This window comes from Papaver somniferum, chromosome 5 (assembly GCF_003573695.1).
Source record: "Papaver somniferum cultivar HN1 chromosome 5, ASM357369v1, whole genome shotgun sequence".
Lineage (NCBI taxonomy): Eukaryota > Viridiplantae > Streptophyta > Magnoliopsida > Ranunculales > Papaveraceae > Papaver > Papaver somniferum.
Window position 1 is genome coordinate 55,239,326 of NC_039362.1, and position 14,883 is coordinate 55,254,208.

The 14,883-nt window shown below is 37.5% G+C and overlaps 2 protein-coding genes across 4 annotated transcripts; one reads left to right on the top strand and one right to left on the bottom strand.

Annotated features, from left to right (window-relative positions):
• The first annotated feature begins 4,516 nt into the window (after positions 1 to 4,516).
• LOC113281611 (protein IQ-DOMAIN 31-like) lies at positions 4,517 to 9,516 on the top strand. 2 transcript variants are annotated; one of them, XM_026530398.1, is made up of 8 exons: positions 4,517 to 4,778; positions 4,927 to 4,964; positions 5,469 to 5,604; positions 5,809 to 6,078; positions 6,177 to 6,380; positions 6,894 to 6,974; positions 7,853 to 9,029; positions 9,165 to 9,516. In XM_026530398.1, exons 3-8 carry the CDS (start codon positions 5,515 to 5,517, stop codon positions 9,194 to 9,196), a joined length of 1,854 nt encoding a protein of 617 aa, XP_026386183.1. In that variant the 5' UTR covers positions 4,517 to 4,778; positions 4,927 to 4,964; positions 5,469 to 5,514; the 3' UTR covers positions 9,197 to 9,516. The 2 variants fall into 2 exon arrangements, with proteins under 2 accessions (XP_026386183.1, XP_026386184.1); XM_026530399.1 differs by lacking the exons at positions 4,517 to 4,778; positions 4,927 to 4,964 and having other exon boundaries at positions 5,530 to 5,660.
• A 108-nt stretch (positions 9,517 to 9,624) lies between these two features.
• LOC113281610 (ABC transporter A family member 11-like) lies at positions 9,625 to 14,839 on the bottom strand. Of its 2 annotated transcripts, none has more exons than XM_026530397.1 (16): positions 14,268 to 14,839; positions 13,815 to 14,046; positions 13,534 to 13,703; positions 13,319 to 13,423; positions 13,061 to 13,156; positions 12,777 to 12,980; positions 12,492 to 12,654; positions 12,156 to 12,397; positions 11,909 to 12,026; positions 11,742 to 11,818; positions 11,557 to 11,646; positions 11,317 to 11,460; positions 10,639 to 10,932; positions 10,475 to 10,555; positions 10,221 to 10,397; positions 9,625 to 10,111 (listed from the first exon to the last, which is right to left on the bottom strand). In XM_026530397.1, exons 1-16 carry the CDS (start codon positions 14,634 to 14,636, stop codon positions 9,851 to 9,853), a joined length of 2,823 nt encoding a protein of 940 aa, XP_026386182.1. In that variant the 5' UTR covers positions 14,637 to 14,839; the 3' UTR covers positions 9,625 to 9,850. The 2 variants fall into 2 exon arrangements, with proteins under 2 accessions (XP_026386182.1, XP_026386181.1); XM_026530396.1 differs by having other exon boundaries at positions 13,238 to 13,423.
• Between the last annotated feature and the right edge of the window lie 44 nt (positions 14,840 to 14,883).

The following is a 14,883-nucleotide window of genomic DNA, read 5'->3' on the forward strand; positions in this document are numbered from 1 at the left end:
ACTTCCTCCGAGGTCTGAAAACAAAAGTATGCTACAAATGGCTAGTGGAGCAATTGCTTGGTAATCAAATCTACATCCCTCACTTTTGCATATGGATATAATTTGTTCCACCAAAAGTACAGTTCTTCATGTGGACAACAACACAAAATGCCATTGCAACTACAAATAATCTCTTAATGAGAGGGTGTCAAATTCAGAACACGAACTGCTCTCTCTGCAACACTCAACAAGGAACGGTGAATCACTTGTTACTCCATTGTGAATTTCCACATCAAATTGGAGTTATTTTTTGGCAGGATACAACATTAGACGGGTGCAAGGAGAATCATTGACTGCTCAACTTCAGGCTTGGAAGTTTAAAAGAGGGAGAAACAGAGGAAGCAAAATATGGCCTTTATTAGCTTTTGCAATCTGCTGGGAAATTTGGGATGAACGTAATAGAAGAGTTATGACTCACAAAAGACCAACGTCAGTAGCAGAAGTCATTATAGAAGTTAAACTACTAATCTATACTATTTTTCAAGAAGTTAGTTACTCATTGGAAGGTTGTTATAGATAGATAATAATTTTGTATACGTAACACCCTGAAAAATGGGACATGGGCTTTTGACGAGCCTAGTCCCTTTGTATTTGTTTCTTTTATACAATTAACCTTCAAAGTCAAAAATAAATAAAAAGAAGGCCTGACTGATGAGTGTCCTAATCTTTGAAAATAATCCTTTTTTTTAAGGATTCAATAACATGGTTAGAAGGACATTATCATGATGTGGTGACGCCATATTTTCTACAAAACCCCAATGACAATGAATTTAAAGTTAATCTTTTGATGACACGTTCCTCTTATAAAGCTCTACAATCCTGTCAAAAATGAGAGTATTTCGATACATGACCTTCACATTTAATTTCAATAGTTAATCGTCAACGGTTGATATTCAAAATGACAGATGATAGTCTTAAACATCTCAAAATGCGCTCACTTTTAGTTGGAGTGTAGAGCTATATAAGACGAACATGCCACCAAACATTAGCTTTAAATTCATTGTCTTTTAGGTTTTGCAGAAAAAATAACGTCACCATGTCATGCTAATGTCATCCTAACCATGTCATCGAATCCTACATTTTTTTTGTAAATCATCTATTTACTTATTTGTTTATTTTTCTTTGACACTCCTTATTCGGTTGCCTCCATTTCAAACCTAATTCTGCAATCATTGTTATTATGTTGACTACTTACGATTCTTTTTTTCCCCTCGTATTTTCTCTAAACATTTTTATGGGACTTTTGATGGTGTTTTTCATTCTTCATTTTGAGGAACCCCATCAATAATCGACATGGATAATCAACATGAAATGCCATGTTGATTGTAGTTTGTGTTCTTCAAAATGAAGAACTTCATTAACAATTGGCACTATTCTTTGATGAACATCATACTAACTATAAATGATGTCCGCTATTATACACCTTGCTAATAATGGTGTTCGAAACGCGCATCGTGCGGACTGTGATGCCCACACGGGTCTTCAAAATGTTTGTGGAATAACGCCAGAGAATCAATAAGGTTGAAGATTATTGACCGTGCCAACTACGAAACTTGAAATATCTGTAATATTGTTCAATTACCACAATCGACATGGTTTTACCCGACCATGTCGATTGTAATGCCGAAATTCTGGGTAATCTTTTGTTTAAAAATCAACAAAGTTCTGAATATTTCTCTTTATTTCCATGCGAATCTGGTCCATTAATTTGGGGGATACTGACAATCGATACAGTCAAAATTCAACATACTGAATGTGGAAAGTCGACATGATAATTTACTCTACCATACGAATTCTATTATGCAAAATATTTAGGTATATAAGTTCTATACTTTTACCTGCTTTTAATGATTCCACACAAATATGAGATCGAGCCCATCCTTGTGTATTTGTAACATTAGAAAATTTTATTTGCCTCGTTTGATCTTAAAGGAAATAACAAAAATAAAAATGACAATATTAAAATTACAAAACGGGTAGCTGGCTCAGCTGGTCATCCCCGTATCTCAAAGGTTTGATGCGCTCCTGGAAGTCCCAGGTTCGAATCTCCGATGGCGTACTATTGCAGAGTTAGGCTCGTCTGCGTACAATAAAACATATGGATCAATACTTGAATTTAGTTAAAGTTTCGTTCATGATGATTCTATTTTGTTTTATTAAGTAGTTCCTAATTTTTTTTTATAGCTTGGTTTAATGGTCCCTAGACTACTCCTAATTCTCATTCATTTAGGAATTTTAGCAATTACAAGGGTTCGAACCCTGACTTCCGCAGTGGGAGGGAGCATGAAAACCATCAGATCACTTGATTAATACTGACACCATCCTACTGAAGAGCCTAGTTAGCAATTCGATGATTTTTTTCGAATAAATAACCGCGATCTAATTTATTCGCAAACATTCGTCGAATTGTTTCACCCCGATTTGAAAACGGCCGCTTAATCCATTTAATCCATCACCATATTTCGTACGGTCTCAAAATAAAAAAGCATGCGATGATGGGGTTGATACAGCGACATACAACTCTCTAACTTAGCCATGGCCACCAAACACTGAGCCACATACCTTTTGGTGATGTTAATGCATATAATTTATATATACTACATGTAACAAATCATGTTTTCACCCACCCAAATACATATATTTAATTCAATATATGCCGAATTTTAGGTGGCGCATTTTTATATGTGAAACGCTTTATACGCGAATCAACAGTGTTACTGCATTTTCCCTGTATCACGAATTTTTGACGGCATACTTCACCGAATTCGCATTTTAGTTAGCCGGCTAATGCGCACATTTCTTCTGATTCGAATTTTTGTCGCATGTCGAATTGCTAACTAGGCCGAACAGGGTAGTTGAAGTGCAAACACAAATCGACAACGTCTCACTCAGAAAACTAATGTCTTAGGCTGGTTCTAATGGGATCCAGGATTCAAGATTAAACACTGTGGAAGTGTCGTTTATCCATGAATAGTTGCCTTGATTCCTAGAGAATACTGCGTGTGGCTTGGATCCAAGATGGAAGTAACTCGGGAACGCGATTTGAAACTGCGTGTGGAAAAAGCACCAAACACGTTTCGTAACCGCGTATAAAAGAATATTCTTTGGAAATATTCTTCCGCACGCGGCTGATCCAAATTAACCCCAAATACCATAAACCCTAAGTTCACATTTCAATTTTTTAAAATCAAATCAAATAATTTCATACTGCTAAATCAAACTAATCAACATGATTCATTCAATAGCTTCGAAATCACTCCATTATAACTAAAAACACAAACAAAAAATCAACTAAATCAATTAAAAATAAAACTACATACCTAGTTTGGATTTGTTGATAAAATCGCATAAAAACACCACTAATAATTTCCCCACAGCTCCTAAAACAAACCCTTGTAAGATTGCCGCTACTTAAACACAAAAACGGCTACAATCAATCCATGGGAACTGATTTTCTTTGGGAGAAGGTTGAAGATCAGGAGAAAAAGTAAGAAAAGAGAAGAAGGGTTGCGGCTTCTGTTCGATTTAGGGTTCTCTAGGACACGGAGTTTCAAACAACGCGTGGACCGGTCAACACGCAGTTAGGAACAACGCATTTGTGTTTTCCCATGACACGCAGTTACAAACAGCGTGCCGCGCAGCTTCAAACATCGTACCACATGGAATCTTGGATCCCCACTGCGCCCGATCGATTTTTTTGGTGACGTGGATCCAAAGAAAACCTTGAATCTTGGATTATGGTTAGACCTAGCCTTAGAGCTTCTCCAATGGTTGTTGTATGTATTTCCTATGTGGCAATACAAATAAGACATCTCTACTCCAAATTTTCCTTAAGTTCAGGTGGAAAAAGCTATTCATCTCCAATGGTGTTGTTTGTGATCATTTTCTTATTAAATGTAAATTTTATGTTTGGTAATTTTAAGATTTTATTAGATCTAGAAGTGATTTTTATTGTATTAGAATTAATTTTAGTAAATAAAATATATTTTTAACCAAAAACAGCTAACTAGGATGATAGACAATGTCAAGGAGAATGTGGGAAACTAGACATTCCACTTGACATTTTCAACCTAAAGTCATGCATACATTGATTTCTGACATCCGGGTTGGAGAATGATTTTATAGAAAATCTATGTGTTTCCTAGGTGTATTTTGACTTTTATCTCCACACACATGCCATTGGAGAATCAGAATTACTCAAATAAAATAAAAATTATTAATTTTAGATTTTCAAAATACGAGTCTCAAAGGGTACCCTATAAGTAATGTAATAAAAGTTCAGTTTAAAAACCAAAGAAGCAAATATCCCCAAATTATCTTTCACATAAATGAAACTTATTTGAATTATTAAAATTTTACTATATTTTAAAACATGAGTCTAAAAGGGTATACAAACAACGCATTATTTTAGTACTATAAATTATCTCAGAATCTGGACACTTGTTTTCTAAAAGAAGTTCAGTTGGAGCCATGGAAGGTGTCAAATATTCCTTTTCAAGTTTCAACCCTTCTTTAATTAATATACTAATTAATTAGTACTTAATTAACAATTATTATCTCAACCCTTCGTGATAATCCCTTGGGTTCCTTTTTCTTCTTCAGTCTCTGCAGTATCTGCCCAGGTCTTCCTTCTCCTTTTTTAGAGAGAGAGAGAGAGAGAGAGTGGAGAAGAAAAAGAAAGAAAGTTTGGTGACTGTGGTGGGCTCCATTCTGTTCACTTCCATACTCACACTCTCATGGTACTTACTTACTCACCTTTGCTTCAATCTCAATCCAAAACCCTAAAATTACTTTCTCCTTTTCTGTAACAAGATTTTTGTTTTCATTTTGCCATTTTCATCTTTGGATCTTTGAAACTCATACTGGGTTTGTTTTGTTTGGGTTCAGAAAAGTTAGATTCAAGGGTTTTGGAGTGCATTTTTGTGGTAAGTTTCAGATCTGTAATCTCATTGGTTATTTTTCTGCATTGTTTGATCATGGGTTTTTGGTTATTTTCCTGATCTAGGTTTTTGTTTGTGTTCATCATGAGCTTACGTTTGTGTGGTTTGGTAGAAGAGTTGTTAGTAAAGTTGGTACCAGAGTGTATGTTAGGAAGAAACTCAGTGGTTTTTCTGTTTAGGGGGTTAGTTTTGGGAAGTGAATGTGAGTGTGAATGCCATGTGGTACTGAAATCTTTTTGGCTGTTTGGATGGGTTTGAACGATTTTGTATTAGTATTGTTTCCATTTAGATTCTTGGTATGTCAGTTGGTGTTGTGAAATGTAATTATGTTTTTGATAGTGTGAGTTTGGGGTTTTACACAAGATCTTCTTATTTACAAGTAGTTCTTATAAGTTTAGTTCTTTTGCTGTGGAAGTACGATATTCTTTGCTCGTGTGTTGGAAATTCAATTTTAGTTTCTTTATAATTTAAGTGTGTTTGTACGTGCAGCAATTCATTGCCTAGTCTTGTGGTTTTTGGTTGGGACTATTCCGCAATGGGAAAATCTCCAGGAAAGTGGCTTAAGACTATCCTGTTAGGGAAGAAATCATCGCGGTCGAGTGTGTCAAAAGGAAGAGATGGTTCGGTATGTTGTCTGGACAAACACATTGCCGTGATTTCTTCTGCATTGGTTCTTTTCAAGTGAGACTGTTTGCGACTTTCATTGAGGAAAAAAAGTATTTTAGGCTTTAATTGGTTTCCGACTTCCCTTTATTGGTTTTCACTTTTCAGTATATTGTAGTTTTTAACTGTAGACGTCTAATTGATGTTCTTTTGTCATATGATGAAGAAAGCTGGAAATGTGAAAGAAACACGGATTACTGCTAAGGCGCCATCTGATGATTTGGTTGTGTCACCACCCATTATTTCACAACCTGCATCTGGTACAACCCATAAACAAGGAGGGAACTCAGATACAGATACAGGGACGATGCCCAATCTACATAGCAATGAGGTTGTCTCGTTGCCTCAAGACCAAGAACAACTCCCATCTGATCTAGATAGAACCAAGCAATATAAATCGGCTACTATGGTGCAAGCTGCTTTTAGGGGTTACCTGGTAAAGTTCCTTTGTTTAGACTTGACTCCAATGGGTTTGTTTTATATTCAAAGTGATGAGTTTAATTCGTGTGTTAATATAAGCATAATTTTCTGAAGGCTCGTAGGGCATTTCGCGCTCTCAGAGGCATTATAAGGCTGCAGGCACTTGTACGTGGTCATCTGGTGAGAAGGCAAGCTCGTGCTACTTTACGTTGTATGCAGAGAATAGTGAAACTACAGGCATTGGTTCGAGGTCAAAGAGTCACACTTTCTGATGGTCATATTGAAGTTTCCAAGAAGTCCAGTCCCAGAAAACCGCTGGTAATTTCCTGAAGCTTTAGTATTAGTTTAGCTGATTCATAGCTGTTGTGGTCTATTGAGTTAATTGAATAGAAAGATTTCATGTCTTTTCTTTACCCATGACTCGAAGTTCTTGTACGGAAGTACCAAGCTGTCAGTTGCTTGGTGTCAAAGGTCTATTTCCAAACATTAAGGCTGAGTGAGGCACATTTACTAATGCCTAGGTCATTAAGGCTGGTGTGTCTGATACTCGCCGAACTAGTCGTCCCAACTGGTTCATTCATTTGTGTCCTTGTTGTTTGGTTAGCGTTGTCACTGTGTCTTTGCTCTTTGTTTCTGAGAGTTGTCTAATGTTGTCAATTCTAACATTTTTTTGCGTTAGGGTTCTAATTTTGTGCGTTCTTTGTTTTCTTATATTTAATCAGTTCCCTTTTTGTTTCCTGAGTTCCAAGTATTTATAATTGGTAGTTGAACTGGTTGTTCAGTTGCCTGTCTCAGTGTGTCATGGAAAATTTAATTTGAACTGTTGTCCAGGGTGTGAAGCGTTCTGATTCTACCGGATTAAGTGCTCCCGCGCGAAAAGAGAAGCCACGAGTAAATGCCTTTGTTACTAAGGTATAACGAGTTTCATTTATCTTGTTTTGATATGGTTGCCTGTCTGTTCATCGGGAGTATCTGTTTGGGACTTCAAAGTAAGAATGTGTGCCCTTAAGCGAAATAACCCGAGGAAAACCCATCTTAATGGTTTTATTTTGAGTCGAAACATCACGTTCCTAACAACTGAAGGAAGGCATCTCTTTCTGTATTGCATGTCAAAATTAAACACACCACCAAGGTAATGCTAGACATGCCTAGGCTGAGAGCTGGTTTTCTGTGGATCTGATCCAGTGGATGGAAAACAAGGATTATGATTGTTATAGTCCTGGATATCTGATTATCTGGCATTACTGTAGTGCTGTGTAAAATCATAAATGAAATTGTTTACATGTTCTATACTGTTTCTTGCACAGGCATGACACACAACATTAGATAACACTATAACAGTAACAATGAAAGCAACGATTAGCTAGCTAGGAACATTTTGCTGACCAGAGAGGGACAGTTTCCATGTAGTTGATTATCAACCTAAATTGATATTTTTTTTTACTTCTGTGCTAAATTCAGAAATATATTAATAGCAAAGATAGATTGTGTAAACAGTGACAACATGAGCGAATCTATAATAACTTTAAACATGCCCCTTTATGCAATTTAGGAAGTCAGGTTTACCAATGATACCAGGTTGGAGAGTACTGCACATTTTGCCATCACATCGGCAGAAAGTTTAATGTGTGTTAGGCGGGAGAAGTACAAGAAATCTTAATTTACTGCACGTACCTGCCCAGCTATTGATAATTTTTATCAGCACTCAGCAGTTCCGTTTCTGTTATGTATACATATATTTCTATATTTATAGGATCTACTAACGCGAATTGATTTCATTGTTTTTTCAGTATCTTGGTTCTTCATCAAAGGCGATGCATCTGCGGCTCCAATTTGGTCCCGATGAACCAAATTCAGCCTGGGCCTGGCTTGAACGCTGGACATTATCGCGTTTCTGGAAACCGTTTCTGCAACCTAAGAAAGTTGTTGATACGAAATCTCAGACGAGGCAAGGAGCCAACCACAATGCGGTAACTGAGCCAAGTCGGTCAAGGCGTGTTATTCGTAAGGCTCCTATGGCCAGTGCTGACACCAGCTCTGCACTATCCACCTCAGAGTCCGAAAAACCGAAACGCAACCTGAGGAAAGCTGCTGCTCACCATGTAGATCCAGTTCAAGAACATCCACAAAGCGAGCTTGAGAAAGTTAAACGCAATTTGAGAAAGGTTTCTAACGCAAGCGCAGAACCTGCTAGTCAGCCAGAAACTGAAACTGAGGAGCCAAAACGCAGTCTGCGGAAGCCATCAAATTCCCCATCTGCCGACATCCCAAACCATTCCATGAGCGAGTCCATTGCAGAAGTAAAGCAGGTTTCAACAGTTCCAGTGACTGAACAATTTAATATTCCAGTTGAGGCAGAGAAGCCTAACAACAGTACGGGAGAATTATCGAGTTTTTCAGCCTGTGAAATTTCGGAGAAGGCCATTGATGAATGTGCTGTACAAGTCCAACATACAGCAGCTGTGGTGGCTGGACAGGCTGATGTTGAACCTACTCAGGAATTGTTGGCAGCAGAGGTACAGGTTGATGTGTTGCTTGAAGATCATTCACAAATTGAATTTCCACCTTTGGAAAACAGTACAAAAGACGAAAATATTCCTGAGACCAACACAGAGCTAGTTTCTAAGGATGATCAAACCAGTAATGAGAACCATAAAATCACCAAGAGAAGAACTTCTTTCCCAGCAAAGCAAGAGAATTTGGAGATTGGTTTGAGAAATAGTCCAAGTATTCCAAGCTATATGGCGGCAACTGAATCTGCAAAGGCAAAGCTTCGTGGACAAGGCTCTCCGAGGATTAATAACGATGTGGTTGAAAAGAACGGTTTTACAAGGAGACATTCTCTGCCCTCTTTGACCAATGCAAAAATGAGTTCATCATCGCCACGAACTCAAAGGGTGGTCCAATCAAACGGCAAAGGAGCATCCAAAACTGACAGATCTTTGCTAACTTCCAGAGATGGAAACGGTAAGCAAGCATTACAAAAGCCTTCTTTCTTATTTTGCTTCCACTCAGTCACTTTTTTTGATGGATTGGTTATAGTTCCGCAAATCCTTGTGGAACACAGGTCATTAACTTCTCTCTCCTTTTATCCTTTTCCAGAGAAGGTTGCCCAAGCTGAATGGAGAAGGTGAGTTTCCAATAGATGGTTTTGGAAGATGCTATGGGAAGGAGGTTATTGATATAGTAGAGATGAAAATTCTTGTCTGCAGTTTTTACTATGATCTTTTTGGAGTAAAGTTCTAATTGTAAAACCTTAAAAGAACTGGGTTTGGAATGATAGCAGGTGTTTCGTGTGTGTGTGTGTGTGTGTAGTGAGCAAAGACCTTTGCTAGTATTGGGGTTTGTTTTAGTGCATGTAAAGAGTTGATAATTTATAGGCATTAGTTTATGGCTTGGTTTATGTTCTGGACAAATTATTCCCATCTTTTGGTTGTCATACTTTTATTTTGGCTCTTATAATAGAATCTCCAATCTGGGGGTCTGGTTCAAATGAACATGGAAGTTGAAGCTTTTGATTCCTCGGTCTCGTCTTACTGTTTTGGTTGAATACAAAAGTTGATAAAAGAAATGTTGTCCAAGTTTCCAAGAATGTCATAAATCTTTTGGACTAGTGAATGAAATGTTGTCTAAGTTTGAAGGCTTCAATTCACTAGACCCTTAAAAAATGATAAGCTTTAAAATTGAACTCTTGCAGAATGGTAAAACTGAGCAAAAATTCTGAAGCATTATCAATTTCCATGAGTGAAAAAAGAAGAAGAAACTAATGGATTTGCATGATTCTAATCTTATCTCAAATTTGAAGCTTCAGTATCAGTAAGATCGTATATGATCCCTACTTCTGGTTTACCTAACTGGGGATTGCCTGAAGATTTTGCAGTTGAAGCAACTATTTTAGCATTTGGAGGTACTGGATATTCTTTCGAATGACCTGAAATGGTGAGAAACCCATTATCATCTTGCTCCCAGAGTACTTCAACCAAAAGCCCCCTTGGATTTTCTTCAGATTCTGTCTTTGGAACACCTACGTAATTTGCACCATTGGGTATCTGCAAAAGCCACCAACTAATCAAGTTTCTGTAGTAGAATGTAGATACAAAGTATAAGCAAATTCTTGCGTGCTTGTTTGCATATGTGATGGAAGTTGTATGAACTCACCCTTAGTGTTTGCCCAGATGTTAATGTTATATTAACCAAGTTTCCTTCAGTTAAAGCATTTTCTAGCTCCGCTTTTTTGGCAATGTTCAAGAAGACCTCTTCTAGTGTTGTCAAACCAAGTTGGATATCCGCTATTCCAAACTCATACTTTCTGTCTTCAAGCTCATCAAAAAATTCCTGTAATAACATTACAATATCAAGTTGAGCACAGAAGGCACAGTTTGTAAAACCAAAAAGGAGAATTGGATGTTTACCGATAAAAATGGCTCTTGCTCATGAGGAATAACATAAGTCACAAATGACTTATTCTCCTTTTTAGGTACCACATCCAAATGCTGCAAGTTAAGATGTCAGTAAGTCGGAGAATGGATTTTAAGAAATTGCTTCAGTAACTAACATCACTGAAAATGTGACATACATGCTTGAAGAACTGCTTCACAGCCTCATGATGAGGTTCAGTTATTGCATCTCCTTGTCTTGACGTGCTCTCTGCGAAGCTAACTGAAGCAATTAAACCAGTCCCGAACCGTGATTTCAACCTTATTGACGTACCAATGCAACAGAGCTTCCCCTTTGCAACAATTGCTATGCGGTCTCCTAATATGTCAGCTTCCTCCATAGAGTGAGTCGTCAGAATAATTGAACGGCCTTTCTTCTCGTCCTCTATTACGTCCCATACATGTCTACGAGTAACTGGATCCATTCCTGTGGTCTATACATCAAACGAGTACTCTCAGATATAAATGAAATACACATAAATATGAAATCATCAACCCATTGGGACATCCATGGTGCATATCCCCATCTGGCTATTGAACCATCTAAAATTGGAATGTACAAAAAATCTCAGTCAGTTGCTGTTTCAATTTCACTATTGCTAAATGACAGTTCCAACCAAAAAGTATTATTTTTCACGGCTGTTCTTGTTACTATTTGTTCGATTATGGTACCAAAAAGTACCTAGGATCAGAAAGCAGCAACAAAGAAAAGGGAAGGTTCTTGTTTCATACTGAAACTGGTAGTCTGTTGTTCTGCACAAACACTAAATGAGTATCCCTTAAACCCATGTATTTAAAACAAGTGCAATTATGATTACCGGCTCATCCAAAATGACCAATTTTGGGTCTCCAATAAGAGAACAAGCAACACTGAGGCGACGCTTCATCCCTCCACTGCAGCTTGCGGCCCTTACTCTTGCTGCATCAGCAAGCTTTACCTTTGCTAGTAATTCCTTGACAATCTGCTTTGCCAGTAACAGTTTTATAAAGTTAACTCAAAAAAAGAAGGAAAAATGGCAAACTCGAATTGCAGATTTTCAGAATCGCAAAGGATGTACCGAATTGAGTGAAGAAGAGGGTAGACCCTTGATACTTCCAAAGAGCTGGAGGTGTTCTTGACAGGATAGCTCCGCCCAAAGAATATCAAACTATATAAACAAGCACACAGTTTCAAAAGATTGTTATTCTTTGGTTTTCAGACTACGAATTATCATGTTCTTGAGCTGAAAAGTAAAATGCAAACCTGAGGACAAACTCCTATGAGTCTTCGGATATTTGTCATACCAACCGAGCTTCGAACTGAATTCCCATATATCAAAGCTGTGGATAGATGGTGAAATAAGGTGATTATTAGACATCACTTGCATATAGAAAACCATGTAACTAATATCCTGATAAAGAGGTTATTACCATCTCCGCCTGTCACGGGTATGTTGCCAATCAAACAGTTTATCAAAGTAGTTTTTCCAGCTCCATTAGGTCCAAGAAGACAAAATAATTGATCCTTTTCAAAGTTCATCCACACACCCTGAAAATTATACAACATAGTTGAAGCAACTATTCAACATTCAACTCAGTTTGCACACAACATGGTCGGACGCCCAATCATGACAGTTGTTAGACAACTAGAACAACTCTTAAAAGGTTGTTTTGTTACCTTGACAGCATGGTAAGTTGAAGTTCTGGTTAATGTACAGCAACAACCACCACAGCGCTTGAGTTTGATTGTTCCAGGATATGCCTTTGCAAGACCACGTAGTTGAACCGCAATATTTGAATCGTTGTTCATGTTGTAATTTTCCCTCATTTGGTCTTTCACCATACGTTTCTCTTCGAGGATATCTTCATCATCTGGATTCTTTTCATCTAATAGTGGAACTTCACTTGTACAAATACAACCTGGGAAATGAAATGTAAAGATTGAGTCCTTTGTTCACGATAAATAGCAAGATAACTTGGACGATCACGGGGACGGAAAAGGTCAGCTTATTACCTTCAGCAGAGTTACCTTCACTGCTTCCAGTCCAGTAGCGCGGATTCAAGAAAAAAAAGACTGATTTTCGTACACCAGATGAGTTTGGGATAACATTGTCCAAGTACAGAGCCAAAAGAAACCAGAAAACGAAGTTCCCCACAAGCCATTTAAATGTATCATCCTATCAAAATCATACATAATCAAGTAAATGCCAATTTTATTTGGAAACAAAAAACCAGGAGATCAAAAGATGCAACTATCGGATGAACAAGTCCTTTAGTAGAGCCTTAAGTGAGAGTATACCATAGTTGAACACGGCCCGTCAGGTGGAAATATTATACCAGTACATTTATTTCTGTTATTCCAGCTAATTCCTTTATCATCATGAGTTCTTGTCGCCGCCTGAAGTACTTGAATGACTCCACTGAAAATATTAGGAGGAAAGAAGTTCCACAGAATTCTGTATCTTGTTGGGAACATTTTCACGAGATCCACAGGAACAAGAGTCTGCATCAACATTAACACCATTGTTATTTTAACAACAACAACATACTACTGTACATGTACGAGCTTGAGACAGATCTTACCCCGGTTACATAACTGATGATAAAAATAAAGAAACCAATAGTATTTGCTGCTGATGACTTGCTAAGGAGAGTTGAAAGCGCAAAGGCGAAACCAATCTAGCATCATAAGTAAGAACCCAAGGATTTCAAAGTGATACTGATGATGATTTAGTATTAAAGAATGCCCAAGGTACTTACCATACTGAATTGAAACAGGAAGAAACAAAAGAACAAAACCACAATACTATTGTGCACGAAAAAGTCAAACCGAGATATCACCCCTAAGGCAACAGTAAGAAGCGATGAAATGAATATGATAACAGTTCCCCATACGAGCCATGATAACCAATATGCGGATTCATAAAGACCCATTATAGACATCACCTGTACATAATGAAAATGGGATACCAATGCTTGTCATCAAGTGTTTTTAATTCTTTCTTAAACCCGAAATATGTAAAAGAAAAGCAAAAAAACAAGAACAAGCGCATTACCTGACGCAGCTTAAGTTCTTTCTCCCCAACCAAAGAACTCATTTGCGATATGAAAGGAAACATTGTTATCGCAAGAAGGAAAACCAATCCTGCGAGGTCAAATGCAGATTCATATTCGGTTGCAGGATATGCAAATTCCTTCAATCCAACACTCCACTTTAAATTTGGGTCTGGCACATAAACTGGAAATTATCAGAATAGGAGTACCAGCAGTACTACCAAAGGAAGGACTGAGACAAGAGAAAGAAAAATGAATGAGACGATGAGCATGAATGTGTTACCTTGATTAAGAAACCTCGCAATTTCACGCTCGGCAGCAATTTGAAATGGTAATTGAAACTTAAAAAGAGGGTCTTCACTTACTCCTCGTATCGTCGTACTTGAGTAGTTTGTTTGTATCCCATAGCTTATTACAGTAGCACTTTTATCAATGAAGTGTAAGGCCCCAACACAATGCATTGGCTCTCTATAAAGCCAATCATCTACATCAGCACTTGTATTAAATGATTTGACCTGCCAATTCCAACACACCCAAAAGTGTTAGAACTTGATTAATACCCAGATAAGACTGAAAGCGTCTTGCAATTAGAACCAAGAACATAAATTATGAACAAAATAAATATATTTGCACATCGACTATGGACTTTATGAACAACCAATGCTATTGAAATGCACAAATCTAGATTCTGGGGCTATTCTAACACCTGATTATAACAATTGGATGAGATATTTACCTTTTCTGAAGGGATGGGCCTGCCAGGATTGTTCAACATTATCTTCTCCACAATTGATTGAATCCTCGGACTTTGATTCCCACTCCACGCGAAATCATAACAAGGAAGCTGGATGAAGTTCTTTGTTTCACACGGAGGAATTGGTGGAATAATGAAAGCTTCAGGATCATGGACATCTATAGTTCCGGCCGACCCAAAACCAGAATTCATAAGTTTATCAACACAAACCAATAAGAGTATGAAGACAACCGGCGAGAATAATTGCCCAAAAAATGATTTCTTATTTCTCCATGACAATAGTATGTTTTTCTTGAACAATGCTATGAATTGTTGTACCAGTAGAGGTATTCCTTCCAATACCTCTACCATCTTTCTCTCCTTCTACCTCTTGCAATTCTTCTTCTTCTCTTGGATGGTGTAGAAGAAATGATTCTATTGGTTTAGGAAGATTTTAATGATCAAAGTTGATCCAGCCATTTACTCCAAGATGCTTTCTCATTAAATTCTGTTCTTAACAAAAGAAGAAAAAGAAAAGGAAACAAAAATTACCAAAAAAACTAACTGACAACATCAACCCCTTAAGAGAAATAGCGCGTAGTTTTAAATGCAGTTTTCT

Bases quoted from the DNA above. Each gene is read 5' to 3' on its own strand.
- LOC113281611 (XM_026530398.1), top strand. From the start codon at position 5,515: ATGGGAAAATCTCCAGGAAAGTGGCTTAAGACTATCCTGTTAGGGAAG. The intron at 5,605-5,808 runs GTATGTTGTCTG...CATATGATGAAG, and splicing joins CAAAAGGAAGAGATGGTTCG to AAAGCTGGAAATGTGAAAGA. The intron at 6,381-6,893 runs GTAATTTCCTGA...ACTGTTGTCCAG, and splicing joins CCAGTCCCAGAAAACCGCTG to GGTGTGAAGCGTTCTGATTC.
- LOC113281610 (XM_026530396.1), bottom strand. From the start codon at position 14,636: ATGGTAGAGGTATTGGAAGGAATACCTCTACTGGTACAACAATTCATA. The intron at 12,027-12,155 runs GTAACAAAACAA...TATAATTTTCAG, and splicing joins CAACTTACCATGCTGTCAAG to GGTGTGTGGATGAACTTTGA. The intron at 11,461-11,556 runs GTACATCCTTTG...CTGGCAAAGCAG, and splicing joins CCTCTTCTTCACTCAATTCG to ATTGTCAAGGAATTACTAGC.